We start from the raw sequence: 25,474 nt of genomic DNA, 5'->3' as shown, positions 1-25,474 counted from the left end.
AGGGGCTCCTGGCTTTCTTTCCCCAGGGTCCACTTCGGGACCAGAATCCTGAGTTGACTGGAGGTGTTTGTCCAAGTGGGTACTCCTGTCCCCAGGTCCTGAGTCATTATTCAGCCACGTGCACCACATAGATCACATGGCAATCGGGAGGGAGACCTTGGGTCCTGCTGGTCACGGCTTTATGTCTGGTGTCAAGCTGCCATTTTGCTCCTCTACTCCCTTCCCATCACCCCCATCCTCTTTCAGCCTCCTGGTTATGCTCCCTGGGGCTGCTAGAGAGAACTTCTGCTGCCTCCCAGCTAAGCTCCCCTTGCTCTCCCTCCACCCATAGAACACATTTCCTTGTGGTCTGCATGCTCTGCTACTGCCACCTCTCTCCCTTGTCCTCTGATGGTGCCCCCACACCCACACCATTCCAGCCACACTACCCTTTTTGCTTTCCTTAAAAAACACTAAGCCCACTCCACCTACAAGTTTTTGCATGTGTTATTCCCCAAGTCAGTAATGCCATTCCTGAACCCTTCGCGTGGCCTGGATCCAGAGCAGCCCTCCTTCCCATCTGTGGTGTCCCCTGCCACCTCCTGGAGAGCTTTATCCCAGGGTCTACAACTGTGTCTCATATACAGTAGGTGCTCAGTAAATGCCTTGGGAATGAAAGTATAACGTTGCATGATTTGTCCAAGGTCACACAGCCAGCAACTGCTAGAGCTGCACCCAGGGACAGAGTGTCCCTGGGAGACATCAGGGCAGGGAATCTGGCTTTTTAGGAGTTGGGACACAAAGGGACACTGCTGGAGGATAGGAGGTGGCACAGCTGTCCTGCTGCCAGCATCAGGTGTCAGCAAAAGGCCACAGCGACCTGAAAGCAGAGTCATGCACAGGAGGCTGAGCCATCCCCAGGACCCACACAGCACTTGGGGAGAAGGGCACACTTAGGGCAACCTGGGCAAGTCCCCATGTAAGTTTCCACAGCCGGCTCCCCATGGGACCTCCAGGATCACTGGAAGGGGCTTGAGAGGGAAACTGGGGTGCTGAGGGGTAACATACAGCCTAGCACTGTTATTGGGGGTAGCTTTTGGTCACCACGACAGTGCTGATGGATTGTAATGGCTGCCTGGAGCTGAATGTTGAGCACAGAATTCTGAGCTACATTTCAGAAGGAAATGCCAGGACCCATCAGCAATGCTGAGCAGAGGCGACTGGTATGGGAGACTGGGAGTGGGAGGCATGCTTCTCCCACTTCTGCTGGGTACTGCAGGGAGCCGGGCTGGGTGCGAGCAGGAGCAGAGATGGCTGGAACCATGGGACTGCCACATGCTCACACACACACACACACACACACACACACACACACATTCACACACACACATACACTCACTCATGCCATTTCCCTCTCTTGCCTGCCCTGGAGAGTGCAGGCGGCGTCACCACAGCACCTTCGTGGCCCCCTGTAAAGCCTGTGTGCTTTAACTAAGGCACAGGGCAGAGCCAAGGCCCAGCTTCTTCTGCTGCTTGGCCCATGGCGTCCAGCCAGCCCTTCCAGCACAAAGGCTCCCACAATGCCCATGCCCTTAGACAGCAAGCTCCATACCTGGGAGATGATCCTGAGGGAAACCCTGGCTGCAAACAGGTCTGGGCAGCAGAGGACAGGGACTGGCAGAGGCCTGAGTGGTCATTTTACCAGATCAGCATGAAGTCCAAACCTCAGAAATGGGTTTACTCATTTACTCAGAGTTTATTGACTTGGGGACCACAATTAGGAGGGCCTGTGGGGGAAATGCAGGTCCTTAATGGCCCCTACGACCAGACTTGGCAGTCCTCTCAGTGGCTACATCATTAGAATTGCCTGAAGCAGTTACTCAGCATGCGGCTCCCTGGGCACCACATCTAACCTTCTGAATCAAGAGTCTCTGAGGTGGGGCCTGTGCTTCTAAGAAGATTCTCAGGCAATTCTGTTTGGGGGTTCTAAGAGCTCTGCAGAGAAAAACGTCGAGAAGACCATTAGGACTTGGGTTCTGGAGCTGAACAGACCTGGGGTCAATGCTTTGCTGGGTGCCCTCTAGGGCTGAATATGCTACAGCCGGTTAAGCATTGAAATTTCAGCATCTGGTGGGAAGATGTCGTGATATGTTGGTAACAGGGTGAAAGCAAGGTGTAGAACAGCAGGTAGAGTGTGATTCTACTTCTGTCAAAGATAAAAAAAAAAAAACCACAAAACGGGGTGCCTGGGTAGCTCAGTAGGTTGAACATCTGACTTCGGCTCAGGTCATGCTGTCTCAGAGCCCGTTTCGGATCCTCTGTTCCCCCTCTGCCCCTCCCCTGCTCGCACTCTTTCTCTCAAAAACAAATAAACATTAAAAAAGTAAAAAAAAAAAAAAAAGCTAAAAGCATGTGTGTGCATGCTGCCCCTGTATGTGCGTGTTTGTAAGTTTGTGTGGACGAGGAGAGCCGGCAGAGATAGGCAGGTGGACTCTCAGATTTCTCTTTTGTTGGAATTTAGTGCCAGTGAACACAGATGACTTTTCTAGTCCAAAAAAAGCAAAACAAAATTCTATCTTGAAAAAATGTTGTTGAGGTCAGGGGATGCCTTTTTATGAAGACACTTTTTCTCATGATTTTCCATGATTATGTAAAGCTGCCCCTGTGTTTCATAAGCCAGGCTGCGGCCCTGGCTGTTTTGGGGTTGGGAGCACACCCCCAGGCGGTGGGTGCTCGTCCTCCCGTCCTTGCTTTGCTATCCACGTGAAGCTTGGGGCAGAGCTGCCCTGATGTGCTCCTGCACATCCACTGAGTAGGCACTGATGAGGCGTGAACAGTCCCAAGCAGCTGCATTCCTGAGTGACAGTGCTGGGCATCGCTTTGGCAGCTCTAGGCCCATGTGTATGCTCCTGCGGCACGCCTGGGCTGGGCACTGGCATTGGGCTTGCATCGGAGCCAGCATCCGAGTCCGGGGCCTCCAGACACTTTCCTGGACTCCTATCTAGGGCTGCGGCCTGCAGGGGACTGGAATAATTCCTATGTGAGTGTGTGTCTAGCCTCATGGCCACCGAGATCGAGTAGAGGGCCCACTGCGGGCATTCTCTATAGGCTTGTACATTGATTAATTAAGTTTTCATAAACCCATCTTTCCGCTCAATGCCCCAAATTTCATTCTGGAGGCATGTTTGGGAAAATGCCTTTTTTGATAATGTTGCCCCCAGGAAGGTGAGATCACATAAGGTTCAACTCATGAAAACTCTGTTGTTTTTTTTTTTTTAGTTGACTTTTGTTTTTGCTTTTGTTTTTATTTTTAAAAACAGGTTTTTGGGTGCCTGGATGACTCAGTCGGTTAAGAGTCTGACTTCCACTCAGGTCATGATCTTGCGGTTCATGAGTTCAAGCCCCACGTCAGGCTCTGTGCTGACAGCTCAAAGCCTGGAGCCTGCTTCAGATTCTGTGTCTCCCTCTCTCTCTGCCCCTCCCCTGCTCATGCTCTGTCTGTCTGTCTCTCTCTCAAAAATAAATAAACACTAAAAAATTTTTTTAAATAAATAAAAATAAAAGTAAAACATGCTTTGGGCAAAAACCTAGAAGGTATAGGGGCATATGGTTGGCTCAGTTGGTACAGTATGTGACTCTCAGTCTTAAAATTGTGAGTTCAAGCCCCATCTTGGGCATGGAGTCTACTTAAAATAAATACATAAAATAAATTGATTAATTAGTTTAAAAAAACACCTAGAAGGTACAGAAAAATTTTAAAGTAAAATAAAATCATGCATAATTCCATCCAAAGAAGGTTAAAAGTCGTTTGTTCATTTGATGAATATTGATTCATTAGGATTGTTATAAAGAAAATAAAGCAGGGTCAAAGGTCAAGGTCTTGGAGAAGGGCTGGAGAGGGGCAGCAGGACACATCTGGACACCAGGTATCAGGTGCAGCTGAAAACTAGAGTCATTGCTCAATATGTGTTTGCTATTACGGGTTCTTTTTAAAAATTATTATTTTTAACACATTGTCAGGATCGTATACAATTTGCCATTTTTCTCCTACATTTTCTCATCAGCATTCTAAAATTTTTCCAAGACTTCATTTTTACTAGCTGTGTATCGTCCTGTCATAGAGTGACGTCCTCATTTACTAGCCGCCCCTTAGTGGTGGATATTTGGAGTGTGTCCATTTTTCACCATTCTATATTACCCTGCAGTGAACATTTTGGTGCCTATAACCTTTGTCCTCCTGGCAGGTTATCTCCAGAACCCAGAGTTCTAAATAGGAAAGTACTGGGTCAGAGGGTGGCAACCCTTCTAGAGCTCTTGATACATATTTGGCAAAGAACTCTCTAGAAAGTGGTACTGTGACTTAGTCACCTTTGTCTCTCACTGGAGATGTCCCAGCATGCACTCAGGGTAGAAAGTGGAATGAAACCTGCATGGCCTTGGGTGGATCCCTGCCCTTCTGAACGGGACCTCAATTTCTTCATATCTAGGAAATGGGTTCATGCTTGCAACACAGAGGCTGAGTTTCCCCTTTGTGCCAGGCCTGGAGTGCTGGCTCAGAGCCTTGCTGGGCTACTCTCTGCCTGCAGGAAGCCAGTTCAAGTGAGTTTAACAGGGCTGCAAGGCTGCTGTCTTTTTCACAGGCTTGGGAGCTATTCTTGGCAGTGTTATGCTGGCACTAAGAGGGGTTGGACCCCAGTGGCCAGTACGCCAAAGGAAGATCAATGAGAAGAGAGAATCCTCTTTGATTGAATAGAATTTTGTACATGGCTTTCTCCTGGACATCTGCAGACCCTGGGGCCCTAGGCACATGGGGAGGAGGAGCGGATGGGAAAGGGAACCTGGAGACAGGAGATGACGCACCAGCTCCTTGACTTCCTGGGACCCAGACACACGTGGCTCCTTCCTTTCTCATGTAATGCTTCTTTTTAAAAACTATGGCTTCACTGAGATATAATTAACACATCACAAAATCCACCCTTTTAAAGTGTACAATTCTGTGATTTTTGGAATTGTGCAATCATAGAATTCTAGAGTTGTACAATCGTTACCATGATCCAATTTTAGGACATTTTCGTCACCCCAAAAAGAAACTCACACCTATTACTGGTTGCTCCTTATTTACCCCTCCCTGCCAGGCCAGGGCTACCTCAAAGCTACTTTCTGTATCCATGAATTTGCCTATTCTAGACATATCAGATAAATGGAATCCTACAATATATGTTTTGGGGGACGGACTCCTTTCACTTCATATGTTCAGGGCTCATCCATGTTGTATGTAGCATGAATCAGTGCATTACTCCTTTTTTTTTTTTTTAAATTGAGGAATCATTTTCCATTGTATGGACAGACCACATTTTGTTCATGCATTTATGGGTTGATGGACATTTGGGTTGCTTCCATTTTTTTGCTGTTGTGAATAATGCTGCTTTAAATGGTAATGTAAAACTGTGTGGATAGATATTTTCTTTCTTTTTTTTTTTTTAACTTTTTTTTAATTTATTTTTGAGACCGAGAGAGACAGAGCATGAACGGGGGAGGGGCAGAGAGAGAGGGAGACACAGAATTGGAAGTAGGCTCCAGGCTCTGAGCCATCAGCCCAGAGCCCGACGCGGGGCTCGAACTCATGGACCGTGAGATCGTGACCTGAGCTGAAGTCGGATGCTTAACCAACTGAGCCACCCAGGCGCCCCGATATTTTCTTTTTTTAAGTTTACTTATTTATTTTTTGAAGAGAGAGAAAGAGAGAGGGGAGGGGCAGAGAGAGAGGGAGGGAGACAGAGAATCCCAAGCAGGCTCCACGCTGCCAGGGCAGAGTCCAATGCTGGACTTGAACTCACAAACCTGTGAGATCATGACCTGAGCTGAAACCAAGAGTCAGATGCTTAAGCTATTGAGCCACCCAGGCACCCTTGGACATAGCTTTTCAATTCTCTTGGGCATACACCTAGGTGTGGATTATACAGCAATTCTGTGCTTACTTGTGTTACACAAGTAAACTTGAAGAACTAATTGGCTTTATTTGACAAATCACAAATTGGGCAGCATCCCACCTAGCAAGCAGAAAGGAACAGAAAAGGCTTTTACAGGCAGAAAGGGGAAGAGACAGGAAGTCATAAACAAAACAAAGGCTTATTTTAGGCAAGGTCATACTTCTTGGTGGAAGAGAGTGAAGGGGTCTTTTACACACATCACCTCACTAATGCTTGTCAGGAGTTTCCAGACTGATCTCGTTTAAAATTCCACTCCTGATGGGGCTCCTGGGTGGCTCAGTCGGTTAGGCATCAGACTTCAGCTCAGGTCATGACCTTGCGGTCCGTGAGTTCAAGATCCGTGTCGGGCTCTGTGCTGACAGCTCAGAGCCTGGAGCCTGTTTCAGATTCTGTGTCTCCCTTTCTCTCTGACCCTCCCCTGTTCATGCTCTGTCTCTCTCTGTCTCAAAAATAAATAAATGTTAAAAAATAAATAAATAAATAAAATTCCACTCCTGAGAGATGCTGAATCTGCAATTAAGTTAGGTTTGCTTTTGTGGGCGTTAGCACAAATGACTCCTTTTTGGGTCTATTGTGTCTTTTTTATCTTTTTTTTTTTTAATAAGTGTTTATTAAGTTTTGAGAGAGAGAGCATGAGTGGGGGAGGGACAGAGAGGAGCGGTGCAGAGAATCCAAAGTGGGCTCTGTGCTGACAGCAATGAGCCCAATGTGGGGCTTGAACTCACAAACTCCCATGAGATCATGACCTGAGCTGAAGTTGGATGCTCAACTCACTGAGCCATCCAGGCACCCCTATTGTGTCTTTTTAAATTTTATTTTATTATTATTTTTTTAATGTTTATTTATTTTTGACAGAGAGAGAGAGAGCATGAGCGGGGGGAGAGGCAGAGAGAGAGGGAGACACAGAATCCGAAGCAGGTTCCAGGCACCGAGCTGTCAGCACAGAGCCTGACACAGGGCTCGAACTCACAGACTGCGAGATCATGACCTGAGCTGAAGTCAGACACTCAACCAACTGAGCCACCCAGGTGCCCCATATTGTGTCTTTTTTTAAACAACTGTTTGAAGAACCACCAAACGGTTTTCCAAAATGGTTACATAATTTTTACAATTTTACCAGCGGTGGATGAGGGTTCCAATTTCCTCATAGCTTTGTCAACGTTTGTTATCATAGGTCTTTTTTATTTTATTAAAAAAAAATTGTTTTTAATGTTTACTTATTTTTGAGAGAGTTCGAGCAGGGGAGGGGCAGAGAGAGGGGGAGACACAGAATCTGAAGCAGGCTGCAGGCTCCAGGCTCTGAGCTGTCAACACAGGGCCTGACGCAGGGCTCAAACCTATGAACTGTGAGATCATGACCTGAGCAGGAAGTTGGATACCCAACTGACTGAGCCACCCAGGTGCCCCACCCCAGGTCTTTTTTATTTTAACCATCTTGTAGGTGCAAAATGGTATCTCATGGTAGTCATTCATTGCTTAAAAAAAAACCCCACATTATATAAGTAACACATGTTCCTTGTAGAAAATTAGGAAATTTAACAAAAATACTGTGATGGTCCATTTTTAGGTGTCATTTTGGCTAGGCTATAGTCTCCCAGTTGTTCAAACAATAACTAGATATTGCTAGAAAAGTATTTTTAGGTGTGATTGAAGTCTGTGATCAATTGACTTTCAGTAAAGGAGACTGTTCTAGATGTAACCTGGGTCGATCTGATTCATTCAGTTGAAAGGCTAAAGAAAAAAAGTGGGGCACCTGGCTGGCTTAGTTGGTAGAGCATGAGACTCTTGATCTCGGGTTTGTGAGTTCAAGCACCATGCTGGGTGTAGAGATTACTCAAAAACAAAATATTAAGGGGAACCTGGGTACTCAATCGGTTGAGTGTCCAACTCTTGATTTCAGCTCAGGTCATGACCTAACGGTTTCGTGAGTTCGAGCTCCCCATCAGGCTCTGTGCTGACAGAGCAGAGCCTGCTTAGGATTCTCTCTCCCTCTCTCTCTGCCCCTCCCCCATGTGCCCTGTCTTTGTCTCTCTCAAAATAATAAATAAACCTTAAAAAAAGAAAGAGAAAATCTTATTAAAAAAAAGCTACTGTACTTGAAGCAGCAGTGCCTAAAAGCCCAGCTGCCCTTCCTTAGGCCTGCCCTGCATGTCTATGATTTGCCTGGCCAGTGCCCACAATGGATAAGTCAATCCCTTTCAGCAAAACTCTTAATATAGACCTCCTTTGAGTTCTGTTTCTCTGAACCTCGACTGATACACACACAGAAGGATCCCTTAATCCCCCCAAATCACACCATCCAGAGATCATCACGGTCAACATTTTGTGTATTTCCTTCCAGTCTTTCCCACCCCCCCCACCCCCTTTTTCTACCCAGGTTGCAGGGCATCTGGCAGTCTCAGTCAGTAGAACATTTGACCATTGATTTTGGGGTCATGACGTCAGGCCCCATGTTGGGCATAGAAATTACTGAATAAAAAGAATTTCTTTTTTAATTAAATAAGAGGGTGTCTGGGTGGCTCAGTCAGTTAAGCATCCAACTCTTGATCTCAGCTCAGGTCTTGATCTCAGTATTATGAGTTCAAGCCCTGCATTAGGATCTGCACTAGGCGTGGAGCCTGCTTGGAAAAAATAAAAATAAAAAAATTAAGATTAAAATGAAGAGGCGCTTGGGTGGCTCAGTCGGTTGAGCATCCAACTTCGGCTCAGGTCATGATCTCATGGTTCATGAGTTTGAGCCCTGCGTCAGGCTCAGTCCTGACAGCTCAGAGCCTGGAACCTGCTTCAGATTCTGTGTCTCCCTCTCTCTCTGCCTCTCCCCCACTCATGCTCTGTCTCTCAAAAATAATAAACAATAAAACATTTTTTAAAAATTAAAATTTAAATTTAAAAAGGTCTCAAACCCTTTACATGTGTTGCTTTTGCTTTTGTCACTGTGCATCTTAAGTCTTTCCCCACAGAGTCTGCATGCTTTTCTCCCCCAGGATTGTCGCCGGCTCGGAGGAAGTCAGCTGTTGTCCCCTTTGGGTGGATGCTTGCATTTCTCCTGGGTTCACGCTATAACAGGAATACTTGTGCTCTCGCTCTAGCCAGCACTGTGCTTCTGGGAGAAGGCTTTTTTTTCTGGCTGCTCCTGCAGACCAGACCCTGTGTCTCCTTGGCCAATCCCAGGACTAACCGGGGGGGTTGACCCTTGGAGTCGCCCCGGAAGGCCTGGGGCTATAGAGACCTGGCACTGATGGAAGGCGAGCACCAGTGTGGAGCCCAGCCAAGCGCCACCAGGACCGCGTTCCTTGTGCACAAAGAAAAGGTGCCTCGTCATTGTAGTGTGAACAGTGCAGCCTGGGCGCTTCCCTGGGTGGGGAGCAGGGAGCTGCCTCAACAGTCTCCGTCAGCTCCTTCCCAGGGGCGCCGTGCCAGGCCCGGCTAGGGCAGCACTGTTGACACTCAGGGCACGTTTAGGGCAGCTGGGCCCTGCCTTGCGTGGTCTGCAGGACTGAGTGGGGAGAACCTCAGTTTCGTCCTTCTCTCCCCTAGCTCCTGAGTAAGCCAGGCTGGTGGAGGTGGCTAGACTGTTCCCGTGGATATTAAAGATGAATGTGTTTGTTTAAGTGTGGAGAGATTAAGTGGATTTTGTCCCGGGTAGGGGGGGTTGTTGAGGAATAGCTGAAGTGAATGGTTGCTTAGGGCAGGACTAAAGCTCTCCGGAGAAAGGCACGGAGAGAGATTGTTTCCTGTTTTGAGCCACAGCTCCTCCTGGGAAATGTGAAGCCGTTAGCGGGGCCTCCCTCAGAGGGCGGAGTGGGAGCATTAGTGAGGAGATAAAGTCCCAAGCCCTCCAAACACAAGGCCTTCTACTATCTCTCCCCACAATTAGCAACGGCACCCAGGCACCCAGTCTGCTGTCCTGTTCTGGTGACTTAGGTGAGGCCTCCGGAAAGCATCTGCTCCGTGCTCCTGTGCAAAACAGAAGCACAGCTGCAGCCAGTCACCCAGTCCGGACAGAGAAGAGCTGCTGCCATCACTGGCCTGTGATTCATTCACCATTCATTCCATGTCTGACTCCATGTCTACTCATTCATTCCACGTACCGAGGCCTGTGTGCCGGTGCTGTGCTAGATGCTTGGGGAAGGAAGGTGATCCTGTCTCTCTACTTGGCTCTGAGGATGTCACAGGTTAGCAGGGGCCATGTGTGCATCTGTCTTGTGATCTGGACAAAGAATTGCCTGCTGAGGCTGCAGATCAAGGAAGGCTCCAAGGAAGAGGTGACCATGGACAGCATGTTTTGAAATAATAGTATTCCCTGAAAAAAAAAAAAAAAAATCGTACCTGTGCCAAGCTGGTATGGGTGAGGGCAATTGAGACAATTGTTAAGAAACAAAGTTCAACTAAGTAAATTTGGAGATCTAATTGGCTTTATTCAAGGAGTCAGGAATCAGACAGCGTCCTATCTAGCAAGTAGAAAGGAGCTCAGAAGAGCTGTACAAAGTGGAAGGCTTTTGCAGGCAGAAGGGGGCAGGGACAAGGAAGTCCCAAACAAAAGAAAGGATTATTTCAGGAAAGGTACTTTCCTTTGCGGGAACCGGAAGGCCAGGGGTCTATCATGAAGGTGACCTCACTAGTGCTGGTCAGGAAATTCCAGGCTGCTTTAAAATTCCACTCCCAGAAAAGGCTGAATTGAGCAATTAGGTTAGGTACTAAGTTTTGGTTTGCTGACATGACGCTTAGTACAAATTACTCCATTTGGGGCCTTTTTTTTTTTTTTTTTAATAACTCCCCTATTTTGATCAGAATCTCAGCCTGAGGGAGATGCGATCCACACTTACGGCATCAGAGCCAGCCACTCTTAGCTACTGCTCTGCCAATTCTTACAGCTTTTCCTGACCCTCTGGGGGACATTCGCAGGTCAGGCAGGGTTTGTTTGTTTTTGTTGAATCTTTGTAGTATTCATAGGCCACAATTCAGGCTCACAATTTTTTAGTCGGTTATTTTGTTTATTCCTTTCTTGACATTCCAGTTTTAGAGAGGTCATTGCCTTGGTGGTTAGCAGCTGTAAACGTGCATTTAAAGCTTTGGCAAGAATACAATGTGCCAGGGAGATAACTATGACTATTATAAATAGATAAGTCCCAACGTCTAGAGTGTACTTAGGAGCCGAGACTCAAAGCAATCGAAGCAACGTAAGTCAACCCCCCTTGAAGGGTCACTTTTTTTGTTGTTAATGCTTATTTCTTTATTTTGTGAGGGTGGGAGAGAGAGAGAGAGCAGGCGCGTGTACACACACACACACACACACACACACACACACACACGCACACACACACGAGCACACGCACATGGGGGAGGGGGCAGGGAGAGTGGGAGGCAGAGAATCCCAAGCAGGCTCCATGCTGCCAGAGCCCAATGTGGGGCTGAGATCATGACCTGAGCTGAAATCAAGGGTAGGATGCTTGACCAACGGAGCCACCCAGGCTCCTTCCAGGAGTCACCTTTTTAAACTGAGTGGCTTGCTAAGTGATCCTATGTAATTGAGTTTCAACTTCCCCAAAAGTGTTAATCCACATGCCACAGGTGGTGTCGGCCCCAGCGTGGACACCTCCTTGCTCAACTAAAAGATAATCAAGGGCTATCATGTAATCAGGAACAACTTTGGCCAGACAGTCTAAGCATTTCTGTTGGCCAGCTATTGTTTTAGCAGCAGATTCTGCAGTATTTTCAAGAATGAAGGAGAGGTTCCTGGGGCTCCTGGGTGGCTCAGTCGGTTGGGTGCCTGACTTTGGCTCAGGTCATGATCTCATGGGAATAAATAAACAAACAAAAAAGGAGATGTTCCTGATTACAGCCTTATTTATATTTACTCCTAAGTAGGGAAGCAGGGCCCCTGCCAAAGGAAGCGAAAGCTGAATCATGAATGCCTCCTGGTAATTCCATTTGACTTTCTGGGTCAGGACCGGAAAGGTAACTGCCACGGAGACATGTGTAATTTTAAGAATTGGTAGACAACACAGGCAGTTTTGGTTACCCTTCCTTGTGTCTTTTTTTTTTTTTTTTTAATATTTATTTATTTTTGAGAGAGAGAGAGAGAGAGAGAGAGAGAGACAGAGCACGAGCGGGGGAGGGGTAGAGAGAGCCAGAGATCCAGAATTCAAAGCAGACTCCAGGCTCTGAGCTGTCAGCACAGACCCTGACATGGGGCTCAAACCCACCAGCCATGAAATCATGATCTGAGCAGAAGTCCGACGCTCAACCTACTGAGCCACACAGGCGCTCCCCTTGTGTCCTTATTTTGCGTAGAGCTTGGACACAATGCTCCCCAAGTTTGGGGCTGTTAACCAGACATAGGGAAACAGACCAGGGGGTCTCTAGCATCACGGACAGATCAGAGTTTTTGATGACAAATCCAGCAGTCTGAAAGGTTACCTGCCCTTAGCAACAACCTGGAAAGATACAGGTCTGTATAGGACCAGGTGTCTGGTGGGGCCTCCTTCAGCTGTAAGAAGTATACCGGGGTGAGGGGCACCTGGCTGGCTCAATTGGTGGTGTGCAACTCTTGATCTCGAGGTTGTGAGTTCCAGCCCCATGTTGTGTGTAGAGATTACTTAAAAAACAAACAAACAAACAAACAAACAAAAAAACCTTAAAAAAAAAATGGAAGTGTACCAAGACTCAAGTCCCTGAAGTTTGGCAGCCATCTGGGTGGTGAGGAGGACCTGATGTAATTCCTTCTAAGGAGATCTAAGGGCAGTCTTTGTTTTTAGTGATTCCAAATTGGAAGGATGGGAGAAAATTGGAAATACTAGGTTGCTGAGTTGGAGCCAGATAGAGGAAACTAGAAGAATTCAGGACTCCGTCCAATTACAGGCATGTCCTAACAACTGTAATCATGCTCTTCAGTTCTCGTGTTATTAACTCTTGTTCTCCTTGGATCCAGGTTGTCTATCCCTTCTGGAAATTCTTACCAGTTCAGTTTTATGATCTTCAAGTTACCAGGAACCTGTTACCCTAGAGCATGCTTCATGAGTCTCCCAGAAGATGGGGCACTTTTACAGGCACAAGCATCAGAGTAAAATACCAGCTCTTTGCAAATGACAAAGACTTAGAAATGTCCATTGTTAAAGATCTGATGAGAATTCATTATCATGGAGTTGAAAAGGAAATTTGGTCATTTCTGTGAAACACAATATTTTTAAATAACTGAAATTATGATAACATTAATGCCAGTACATATCAGACTTTAGGAATTGCATACAATTTTTGGAACACTGACAACATACACCTACACAAATATGACATTTGACCAGTTAGGAAACCTAGGTAGAAAAAAAGGTATTATATTTAGTGCTGATAACTCTAGAAACTTGCCTGTTTCAGGGGTGCCTGGGTGGCTCACTGGGTTGAGCGTCCGACTTTGGCTCAGGTCATGATCTCACTGTTTGTAAGTAAGTTTGAGCCCCATGTCAGGCTCTGAGCTGATAGCTCAGAGCCTGGAGCCTGCTTAGGATTTTGTGTCTTCGTCTCTCTCTACCCCTCCCCTGCTTTTGCTCTGTCTCTCTCAAAAATAAATACACATTAAAGAATAATAAAAAAAAATAGACATGCCTGTTTTAATTAAACCAACGAACTTAAACTAGCTTTAATACCAAATAGTTTCCCAGATCATGTGAACCAGAAATTCATTTGGATTAAGTTTCTCTTATATTTCTCAGAGTTTAACCTATTTCAGCACTTAATTTTCTTTAAGCCAATTAAACTAGAGCTTGTTTACAAATTAATTTTGTCAATACCACCTGGAGGTGTAAAATTCCACACATCTCCCACACATTTACGTGGGACACACATGAACGCGCATGGAGAAGACTACGTGGGACATTTACATCTCAAAGGCACAAGGACTAGGCTTTTGAGATAAATAGGGGAGGTTTGGGATTGGTAAAAAGGATTGGTGGTGGACTCTGAACTGTCTCTGGGGCCACACCTCTGGTCTTGTAACCCTGACTAGATTGGAAACACAAGAGCTGCTGTTTTTACTTCCTCAACGAATTGTGTTACTGTCTAAATGGTATCAAAGGACCGACACACCCACCCACCTGTGTTGGGATGTCTTTATTCCCCCCCGGGGGTACATTTAGCTTAGGGGAAAAGATCTAACTAAAAAAGTTCTTATCGGACTCTGAATATCAGCCCCCAACCTGGATAACCTCTGACCACAGAGCTACTTACACATTTCTTCACATATCTTGTCAGTGTTTAGCTGGGACAAACTGTCACAGGGAGAAACTTAGCATGTCTGACTCCATGTTGCTTCCATTTCCCTTGCTGCTGTGACACAGAGCTTGGAAACTGCTGCTTAGCCCTGCACATAGGCATGTTAGTCATCAAAGAAATTTTGTTTATAGCTGAGATTTGCAAAAAAGTGTTTTCCCCGAAATCAGCCTCATTCAAGGAGATAAGGAAGTGAGTACAGAAATGACGGCAATGTTTAATATCTACAGGAGTGACATGATCGGATTCCTACACACAAAGGTCAAATGAACAGTGCAAAGAAATTACAGGACTTTCCTTGGATGTCTACAGATGCCAGTCACCTTTGACTCCAGCACCTTCCTTCTCCCTCCTTTTGCTAACTTAAAAAGAAGCTCAAAATTCATGCCCAGGGGAAATGGTTCTTTGGGACAGTAGTCTGCCATCTCCTGGTTTTGCTGGCTTTTCCTACCCCAACTGGCTTGTTGTTCATCGAGTGTAACCAGGTTGGACTCAGTTACAAAATGTCAAGTATTTCTGGCAGTATTAAACAACCTCATGGACCTGAGAGGCATCCTTAAAGAGGGTGCAGAAGATATCATCTTCATAAGATCTAGAGTCACCCCCAAAGATCAATAACCAGTGGCCTAGATTTGGAAATGAAGGGACAACATGACCATGGCCCTTAGATTGGCCTTTGACTGAGGAGTGAAAGATGCCTGAGAGGCTCACTTGTAGTGGTTGGTGGTATTATTTCAAAAGATAAATAAACGTTTAATAGTCTCTGGAGTGGAAAGACCATTTGGATGGAGGATTACTAGACTGAGAACTGAGAGGAGGATAGAGGGAAGCAGTAGGGGTTATGTCACCTTGAACCAGCAGCTCCAAACTGTGGGCTGGGGGCTGTGCATGGATGGAGAACTGTGCGTGACGTGAACAGTTCCTATGCGGATCTTTGGACAGAACTAAGGGTTGAGGGTCTTCCATCAGAAACCTGGGAGTTTGGTCTGAAAGGCTAGGGGCTTGGCTCCAGGTGGAACTGTCTGCCAGCTCAAGCTGACCAGCCCTGTATTGGAAAGCCAGTTAGATCAGGTCCTCAGTGCAAAGAGGGCAGAGCTCAGGACCAAGAAGAACTTACCCATGGCCCTCGGAAATGGCAAGAAAGAGGATCAAAATGGGGTTCCCATGGGTACCACACCTGTGTTTCTGATCCCCAAATGCTGGTGGAAGTTCACGCCAGAATCCACTGCTGCCACCAACTCTGCTAAAAAACAAAATTCGACGGAGTGCATTTGAGATCTAATGGATTATGACTGGGGCAGCATCTCCTGTAGCATGGAGAAGGAGCAAGGAGGAGCTTACAAAGTAGAAGGCTTTTGTAGGCAGAAGTGGGCAGGGACAAGGAGGTCACAAACAAAACAAAGGATTATTTCAGGCAAGGTTACCTTCCTCTGGGGGAAGGGCCAAAGTCTATCATAATTACTTTACTAGTGTTGATTAGGAAATTCTAGACTGATTGGTTTGAAATTCCACTCCAGGCAAAACCCATCAGTCCTGAAACCAATATTACGCTGTATGCTAACTAGAATTTATTTATTTATTTATTTATTTATTTATTTATTTATTTATATAATTTATTGTCAAATTGGCTTCCATACAACACCCAGTGCTCATCCCAACAAGTGCCCTCCTCAATGCCCATCACCCACTTTCCCCTCTATCCCACCTCCCACCAACCCTCAGTTTGTTCTCAGTATTTAAGAATCTCTTATGGTTTGCTTCCCTCTCTGTAACTATTTTTCTTTTCCCCTACCCTTCCCCCATGGCCTTCTGTTAAGTTTCTCAAGATCCACATATGAGTGAAAACATATCTGTCTTCCTCTGACTTACTTTACTTAGTGTAATACCCTCCAGTTTCATCCACATTGCTGAAAATGACCTGATTTTATTCTTTCTCATTGCCACGTAGTATTCCATTGAATATATAAACCACATCTTCTTTATCCATTCATCAGTTGATGGACATTCAGTCTCTTTCCATAATTTGGCTATTACTAACTAGAATTTAAACAAAAATTTGAAACAACAACAACAACAAAATATAATTCCACTCCCAGGGAGTGGTTGAATCTGCAAGTAGGTTAGGAATTAATTTGCTGACTTGGGGCTTAGCACAAGTAGCTCCATTTTGTGCCTTTTTTTTTTTTAAACAGTAAACCCATGGGGCACCTGGGTGGCTCAGTCGGTTAAGCGGGGCCGACTTCGGCTCAGGTCATGATCTCGGGGTCCATGAGTTCAAGCCCCGCGTCGGGCTCTGTGCTGACAGCTCAGAGCCTGGAGCCTGTTTCAGATTCTGTGTCTCCCTCTCTCTGACTCTCCCCCATTCATGCTCTGTCTCTCTCTGTCTCAAAAATAAATAAACGTTAAAAAAAAAAAATTAAAAAAAAAACAAAACAGTAAACCCATTTCAAATTCTAAAACACTGAATTGGAAAGCAGCAATGGCTATGGAGGGGCAAAGCAGCCTGGGTCTACACCTGCCTCCTGCCCTGGGTCTCAGTTACCCTGCTTAGGCAGTGTCTCAACAGGATGCCTCTGGGCCTGCCCTGTCCCCTTCAGGCCCAGGGCTGAGGAAGACCTATGATAGCCACATGTGTGGAGATGACCGGGAGTAATCACAACAGGTGAGGCAGTCCTTTAACGGATAAATGGCCCGTCAGGGGGAGCAACACCACTGCCATTTCAAAATGCTCTTTGCAATTGTCTAGGAACCTCCATGGCTTTCTCCACAAACCACAAACCCAGAGGGAGGTGGCATGCACAGCTGGGTTCAACTCTGGCCTCTGCTGCCCTCTATCTGGGTGAACTTGGGCTGATTCTCTTTGGCAAATGACTCAATCACCAGTTCCCTCATCAGACAAATGAAGTAACGACCTGTGTCTCCCAGGTGGTCCTGAGGGTGAAATTCACTCAATTCCACCAATTGTAACACGCACCCCTACCGTGGGCCGTGGTGTGGGTGCAGAGGGGCTCCAGCAGTCCGGTTCACAGGGAGCCATGGTGTAACGGGAGCGGCACACGCATGCGTGGGTGTGGGTGCCTCTGCTCGAGCGTGCACACCTGGTGTCAAGCACGCTGTCTGGGGCTGAAGGGCCGACGCCCCCACCTGCGAGGGGCAGATGAGGACTAACTAGCGTCTGGTGTGTCACCTCCTCCCGCCTTTCCCACCGCCTTCCTCTGCCCTCTCCCTGAGACGCAGCCTGGGGAGGTGGTGGTTGGTTGAGAGAGCAGCAGCCACGGCACCGGCCCATCATTTCAGGACCCCAGGGCCCTCCAGGAGTCCTAATTAATGACCTTGCTCTCTCCGAGGTCTGAAGAACCGAAAGGGCTCCTCAGTTTCCTTTCTGGGAGAGGCACAGCGAGTCTGGGCGTGGAGAGCTAAGAGCCAGGCTGCGGTGACGGAGGGGTGGAGGAGGCTGACTCCCAGGTGTGCAGGGCCCTGGCCGGGCCCTTTGTGGTTGTGGGAGAGGGGCCATCATTTTTTTTTTTTTTTTAATTTTTTAAAAATGTTGATCGTTTGGGGGCGCCTGGGTGGCGCAGTCGGTTAAGCGTCCGACTTCAGCCAGGTCACGATCTCGCGGTCCGTGAGTTCGAGCCCCGCGTCAGGCTCTGGGCTGATGGCTCGGAGCTTGGAGCCTGTTTCCGATTCTGTGTCTCCCTCTCTCTCTGCCCCTCCCCCGTTCATGCTCTGTCTCTCTCTGTCCCAAAAATAAATAAACGTTGAAAAAAAAAAATTTAAAAAAAAAAATGTTGATCGTTTGATTTGATTTTTTAAATATTTATTTGTTTTTGGGAGAACACAAGCAGGGGAGGGGCAGAGAGAGGGAGACAGAAAATCTGAAGTGGGCTCCATGCTGACAGGCTGACAGCAGTGAGTCCGATGTGGGACTCGAACCCATGAACTGTGAGATTGTGACCTGAACCGAATTCAGATAGTCAACCGACTGAGCCATCCAGGTGCCCCAATGCTCATTTACTTTTGAGAGAGAGAGAGAAAGAGAGAGAGAAAGAGAGCAAGCAAGAGTTCATGAGTGCTGGAGGGGCCGAGAGAGGAGGAGACACAGAATCTGAGGCAGGCTTCAGGCTCTGAGCTGTCAGCACAGAACCTGATGTGGGGCTCAAACTCATGAACTGCAAGATCATGACCTGAGCCAAAGTTGGAGGCTTAACCCATTGAGCTACCGAGGTGCCCAGAGAGTAGCCATCTTTTGAGTGGGCTGGGGACAAGTGTCAGAGTGAAGCAGGGCTTTTCTACAAATTTGGGGAATGTGTGTCGTTGTGCTCAAACATTTACATACTTAATATGGAGCATTTCATTATAATACTTAAAAATTTCTCCTTTAAATTAAAAAAAAATTTAAATGTTTATTTATTTTTGAGAGTGAGAGTGTGCATGTGCGTGAGCAGTGTAGGGGAAGACAGAGAGGGAGAGGGAGAGAAAATCTGCCCAGTCAACACAGAGCCTGAGGTATGGCTTGAACCTGCAAACCATGAGATCATGATCTGAGCCAAGATCAAGAGCTGGACACTTAACCAACTGAGCCACCCAGGCACCCCTAAAATTTCTCCTTTATATCACAATTAGGATATTATTTTATTAAAAAAATATTTATTTATTTTTGAGAGAGAGAGAGCGCATAAGCAGGGGAAGGGCGGAGAGAGGGACAGGCAATCCAAAGCAGGCTCTGCACTGACAGCAGAGTCCAACGTGGGGCTCGAACTCATGAAAGTGTGAGATCAGGACCTGAGCCAAAGTCAGATGCTCAACTGACAGAGCCACCCAGGTGCCCCAGGATATTATTTTAAAATTGTGTGTGCAGGCATAGGTTTATTCTATGTGAATTCCAGGTCAGGATGGTAAAGGAGGAATCACAAAATATTTGTTTAAAAAGGGAGCGAGGTGCCTGCTGGGGTGGAGCCCCTGGACATTCATGTTCAACAGGGGCGACAGCCCACACACCATTACTAGACTCCCCTTCCCCACCCAGAGAGCCTGGTGGAGGGTGGGGGTCTGACCTCAGTCGGGAAAGCTTCTCAGTGCCAGTGGGACAAAGAGGGTGTCCAGCTCTGTTCGGGCAGAGACCCCTTCCCGTGAGAGATCTGGCAAGGACAATCTCTGGGAGAGGGGACATGTCAGGGAAACAACAAAGTGGGGCCTGGGTAGCAATGTGTGCAGGGGTTCAGGTTTGCACCTGTTTCAGAAACCAGGGCACCGCTGCCAAATCTTCGAGAGACTTCACAGAAAATGGGGGGGGGGGGGCGGTTTGGCTGAGGGAGCCACCCAGGCCTTGCCAGGGCTCAGGCAGCACCAGACTCGTTTTTCTGGAGTGACAGGGACCTGGTAAGAAAACAGTTCCTGTGGACTGTGGCTGTCTTCTGGGCTCCACATTCTGGGGCCCTTTTCAGACTGATGGACTGACATCAGTCTAAGCACAACCAGTGCCTCTGGCCAACCCCCCCCCCCCCCCCCACAAAAAAAACCAAACACACCAAACAACACGTCATTAGAGACAACTAAGAAACCTAAAACCCATCTGCTACAGCTCTTATTCAGGACCCACTGACCTTAGTTTTTCAAGAAATTCCAATGAGCCTAGTTACCTGGTTTCCTAGGCGCCGACAGATACAAACCAGCAGGTGAGCAGACCACTCTAGCTTTTAACAAACACTGGTAGAGGTGGTAACGAGACCCAAGAAACTACAAAAAGCAATCCAGGATGATTGATCATGGAGACAGCAGAGTCAAGAAAGGAATTCTAGACCAGCTCTCCGGCCTGCTTGGCTTCAGGTCTGTGACCCCATTCTGGCTTAATAAGCGACCTTTGGCACATAACCCCAGCTGCTCTCAGGTTCGACTTCCTCTCCCTAAAATGGTTCACTGTGAAAATCCAAGAAAATAAGGAACAGCAATCCGTAAGTATTGAAGGAGCATGCGGCTGTACATGACTGGGTGTGTGTGTGTGTGTGTGTGTGTGTGTGTGTGTAAACAGCCATAAAGGACAGGCTAGCTTATCTTCTGCCTTAAGAAAGTAGGCATGGATAACAAACATTTTATGGAGAATTTTGCTTGGAAACTAAATTGTTGACAATTTAGTTAAACTAAATTTCGTTTGGATTTTACTAAAATGTTAACAGTTGTTAGGGAGATGGGTGATTAACCAGTTTTTTCCTCTTTAAACTTTTCTCTATTTCCTATAATGATTATATTCTAGTTTCCTCCCTCTTTCTTCCCTTACCATCCTGGATGCTGGGCACATTATAGCTTGATACTCATGAATGGAGTGAATGTGGGAACTGACCCCAGATTGTAGAGTCTCCCATAGAACAGTGTTTTTGTCTGTGATTAGAAGCGTAACCTAGACGCACCTGGGTGGCTCAACTGAGTGGTCGACTCCTGATTTCAGCTCAGGTCCTGATCCTAGGGTCATGGGATAGAGCCCTGAGTTGGGCTCCATGCAGAGCGTGTAGCCTGCTTAAGATCCTCTCTCAGTGCGCCTGGGTGGCTCAGTAGGTTCAGTGTTTTAACTCTTGATTTAGGCTCACAACATAATCTCACGGTTCATGAGATTGAGCCCCGTGTTGGGCTCTGTACTGATGGCATGGAGCTTCCTTGGGATTCTCTCTCCCCCTCTCTCCCTCTGCCCCTCTCCCTGGATTGTGCTTGTTCTCTCTAAAAAAAAAAAAAAAAAGCATACCCTCTATCATGATGAGCACTAGTTGTTGTCATTGAATTCTACTCCTGAAACCAATATTGTACAGTATGTTAACTAACTAGAGTTTAAATAAAATTTTGAAAAAAGAAAAAGCATACTCTGTATCTGGGGAAACCACAGCAGAGTAAATGAAGTTCTTTAGCTGTCTACTCACAGAATTTACACACTTAATGTTTAGCTACCAGGGAAGGAGGCGCTCATCCACAGACGCCAGGACTCAGGGTCTTCAGGCCCAGGAGCCCGTGTGGCCTGTGGCCCAGCTGGCCGGGCCCAGGATGGAAACACACAGCCAAAGGCTTTCTCTGGCAGCTTTGCTCTCTCACCTTAACCCATCTCACCAGTGCGAGGCTCTGGCAAACGGTAGCAACTCATTTAGAAGTTCCATTTCTATAAATTAAATAAAAACACAATTAAAATGTAGTAGGTGCTAAAACTTGGTTTTGAACTTTTATTAAAAAAATATATTTGCAAACATATAAAATTTAGGATGAAAAATGCTCATTTGAAAACATGTAATAACTTAATATTTGCAAACATACACAGATGGTATAAAATCCATACCATTAAAAATGTTAATGATGAAGTATTGCGCTCATGGAACAAAATCTTGCTGTAATTCCAGAGCTTCTCACCCCCACGCCTCAGGGAGCAGAGAATCTGGTACACGGAAAGTCATGAGAGCCACATGGCCAAAGCAGTAATACAGAATAAAAAACCATTTAGAACACATATTTTAAAAACACATTTCTTAAGGATCACACAGGTAAAAGGGAAACACGCTTCTGCATTTTCCCCAAAGTGAACGATATTGCATCTTAGCATTTCAAATGATGTCAAATACAAAACCGAGCGAAACATTGCACACATCTCTCCTGCTGAATTTGCTGGAAAACAGGCTCCTTGAGGCCCCGGCCCACTCAGGGAAATGTTCTCAGGCACAGCTTTTAAAAAGCCCGTGCAAGGTGCTTTACTTGGTTTAGGTCTTAACATTTTATACACCTGAAAACACAGGGCACTCTTGGTTCCAGAAGGTACTCTGAACACAACTGAAGAAAACCAAAGCTAGGTAAGAAAGAAACGTGTGCTCAGCAGCAAATATGCAGCAAGAATGCGGGACACCTGTCCCCGTGAATCCTTGTCCTCACTCACGTGGACCAGACGCCCCGTGCCTGTGCCCCCTCTCATTCCTGTTTCTACCTTTTGCCGTTACTGTGTGATGGCTGATTTTGTTTTTTAAGCAGTTAGGCACCTTCAATTTCATGTTGCATTATTAGTAATACAATGGCAGTTATGGCCTCTTCTACCCAAATGAGAAAACTTCAAGCTACATTCTTGGGGGGGTGGGGGGAAGAATAAAGCTGCATGGTTTAAACATATTTACCTAGTACAGGATTTGATAGGGTTTATAGTTCTTACAAGGAAACACAGGCAGGAAAAGAACAGATGCTTGACATGCAAAATTGGGCCGGACACATTCTAAGCAAGGTGTGTGCAGCCTTCAGCAGAGAAGGACCCAAGTCAACTTGGGCTCTTTGCAAGACACCACTCTGTGAAGGCTGCTGAAAAGCCTTGGAAGGTGAGCTGTGGACACTCCCACGTAGACAGTATGAGAGGCGTCTCCTGACACTGACAGTCACTTGGAAACTTAGGATTCAAAGTCCCACCTTAGGAACTCTGGAGAGACGCACGATGAGGAGGGGCTTCTGCCTTAAAGGAACAAGGCTGTCTGGGAGGTGCAGGAGTCCATTCAGGACACCACGTGACTACAACACAAGAGCAGGGCCACCCACTGGCCTGGGGCAGGGGGGTGGGGGTGGGGGGGGTGGGGGGTGGCGCACAGATGGACATGGTGGCCTAAATGCAGAACTAGCAAGAAGCATCTGTGTTTTGATGTCCATTCTGATTGAACTAAGGTTTGAAGTGAAGGTTCCAGTGAAGTCACCGCAGCAACGTAAACATGCAACCTAAGCTAGCATGAGGTTCTGGAAAGTAAGTGTGACCGAGGAGTAAGGCAACTGAGCTGTGACTTCCGGGCCAGGGTCATACAACTGCGACTGTTCAGGCATAGCCTGACTTTTCTGGGGACTCATTCTGGCCTAAACTTCCTGGTAATCGTGACAGTGAACTTCTGGCTTCTGAATTTTAAGTTAATCATACATGAATCTTAGAGTTGAAACAGGCTTACCCTTTTCAGGTCTCCATGACTTGGGCACTTAAAAGTTTATTTTCCCACTAAAGAAACCTTATCATAGATTCTCTTTTCTGTCTAACATAGTCCTTGCTTGGAATTAAAGGGTGAACATTAACAGATCTGACTGCAGACCCTCTTTAAGATAGTTGCTCTTAACTCCCACATAATATTATATACATACTCAAGGCATTTCAAGTCAAATGCCTATCACAACAAGAATCCCTTGATTCTTCCACGTGCCAAAGCCCACTGAAGCTACACTGGGGGTGTAGTCAAACCTCTTCTCTGAGAAAACCTGTTTCTGGAGTCACATGGGCTCCCCCAACACCATCTCCTGCTGTAACACGCTGTATCTTACTTCGATGTTCTCCTTCCTGGGTGACGTACGAGCAATTCATTTTTGGTTGCTGAGTTTACACACTACTTTTGAAAACAAACTATTCCCAATGGAGTATGAGAATGTATGAGCTTCCCTGACTTTTGAACAATTCACAAATAACCAGGTAGACAGGAAGAGAAGACACTAAGTTGACAAGCAGAAAAGTTGCCCAGGAAGCATGTTTAGACCAACAAAAGCCAATTAAAGTATTCTTTATGCTAAAAAAGAACTAAGACCAAACTAAAACAAGTATGTCATTCACAAGTAGTTTTCTAAAATCTCAGCTAGGAAAAAAAAAAAATCTATGGATTTATGATTGAGTTACCATTAAAGCTTAAATGATTGTTCCGAGGAACCATCACATCCATCAGCATTATTCATAGCTAATCCTTATGCTAGCTGGTTGAGCCAATTGGGTTTTTACCCCATCATTAAATAGTGCTCAGAAAAGTAAGCAGTGCATCTTAATTGGTTAAATACTACAAAATGATCTGTATCATAGAAACGAAGACACTTTCATTCAAAGAGTATCTTAAAATTACTATTGCTGAAATAAATCAAAATCTACATTAAAATATTACTAATCACCATTACATGCCATAAAAGAATAAATATAAATCATGGCAGGTCAATAGCAGCATAACAAAGCATCTTTACACATCTTCACACTTTGGGCTGCACAAGTACTCACAGCCTAGGAATACATTGGCAAAGTTCTGAATTTCACACTTTGTTTTTACCTCCATATTCTACAATAAAGTAAGGGCAGTGTGAATAAAAGCTCCCTTTTCTGCATAGCTTTAAAACTACTCTCAGTAGACTCGAGGAATGGAACCAGAATGGCTTTGTCAGATTGGTCCACTGGTCCTTTTGTCAAAGTGTTAAGGAAAACAATCAACAATGATTTCTCCGTTTAGACAGAAAAGGAAAATAAGGCTACACTTCACACAAAACTTAACACTGTCCAAACCACTCAAGAGTTTAACATAAAGTGAAGGTTTCTGATCGCGTTTGGTCTCTACCAGCCCCAGCCTTTGCTTCCAAGGTGTGACATGCTACTCCCATATTGTCACAGGGCCTGGCGGGGCCCTCTTCTCATGGTATCACTGCTCTGGGAGCCGCTGCATGGCAGCACGGGGACACTTAGAAACAAAGCACAACTGAGAAATTTCAGAACTTTTAAGGCCCAGATGGGGCATTCATATAAAATATACTTCACTTGGAACAAATCAGTCTTTATTCGCCAACTTAAACTCTGATCCTTAAAACTCGAAGCTACTTTGCACAGAGCAGACTTCTGCTCTTTTCAGAACTTGACTATGAGCCTAAGACTCGAGTTTCTACGGTGGGGAGGAGCAGGAGAAGGGGCGCGGCTGGGCTGAATTCTGCTGCAAGGCTGGTGACCCCTCCTAAGACCTTGAAAGTGAAAGCAAGCTGAAAATCAGACTCCTAATTTCACATCCTTTCTTAGAGCTGATGAAAACACCCACACAACTTTAACACAATGGTCTTTTTTTTTGTTTTTGTTTTTTTTTTTGTCAAAACAAAGGTCTGCTGGTGATGCTTCACAGTGAAACCTCCATTATCACTGAGAACGTCACTTGGAAAACATTCTTAAGGAATGAGTCTCTTTCTCATAGGCTCAATTTCAGGATTCTCACAACTTAAAGTTCTGTTTAGAAGTTTCCATGACGAGGCCTATTTGTTTCTGAGGTCGACATTCTGCCTTCGGATTTATTCTGCTCCAGTCATAAGTTGTGGTTGTCTTTGTTCTTGGTCAGAACCTGCAAGTAGACTTCGTGAAGTGTACTGAGGAAGCTGGAATCATTCTGGAAGAGATGGTAATGTTTCATTTACCTCAGTAGAACTTACTTCCTTGACAAAAGTTTAGGAAAAAACCTGTATAATGCTTTGTAGAACTA

The 25,474-nt window shown here is 46.0% G+C and overlaps 1 protein-coding gene and 1 long non-coding RNA gene across 4 annotated transcripts in view; both read right to left on the bottom strand.

The window, feature by feature from the left end:
- Positions 1-1,711: 1,711 nt before the first annotated feature.
- On the bottom strand, positions 1,712-15,928 carry LOC147583587 (uncharacterized). 2 transcript variants are annotated; one of them, XR_015248360.1, is made up of 3 exons: positions 14,190-15,928; positions 10,061-10,272; positions 1,712-1,974 (listed from the first exon to the last, which is right to left on the bottom strand). It is a non-coding gene; the product is annotated as an uncharacterized LOC147583587 (long non-coding RNA). The 2 variants fall into 2 exon arrangements; XR_015248361.1 differs by having other exon boundaries at positions 15,409-15,925.
- Positions 15,929-21,403: 5,475 nt separating this feature from the next.
- Positions 21,404-25,474, bottom strand: part of DCP1A (decapping mRNA 1A) — a 58,434-nt gene continuing 54,363 nt past the window's right edge. For both annotated transcript variants that reach the window (XM_025915732.2, XM_086697930.1), the window contains one exon: positions 21,404-25,381. In XM_025915732.2, coding sequence (XP_025771517.2) covers positions 25,301-25,381 — 81 coding nt within the window. In that variant the 3' untranslated portion in view covers positions 21,404-25,300. The remainder of the gene's footprint in view (positions 25,382-25,474) is intronic.

The sequence above is a fragment of the Puma concolor genome, chromosome A2, assembly GCF_028749965.1.
Source record: "Puma concolor isolate L17-30 chromosome A2, mPumCon1.1.hap2, whole genome shotgun sequence".
Lineage (NCBI taxonomy): Eukaryota > Metazoa > Chordata > Mammalia > Carnivora > Felidae > Puma > Puma concolor.
This window is presented reverse-complemented; position numbering and strand designations above follow the sequence as displayed.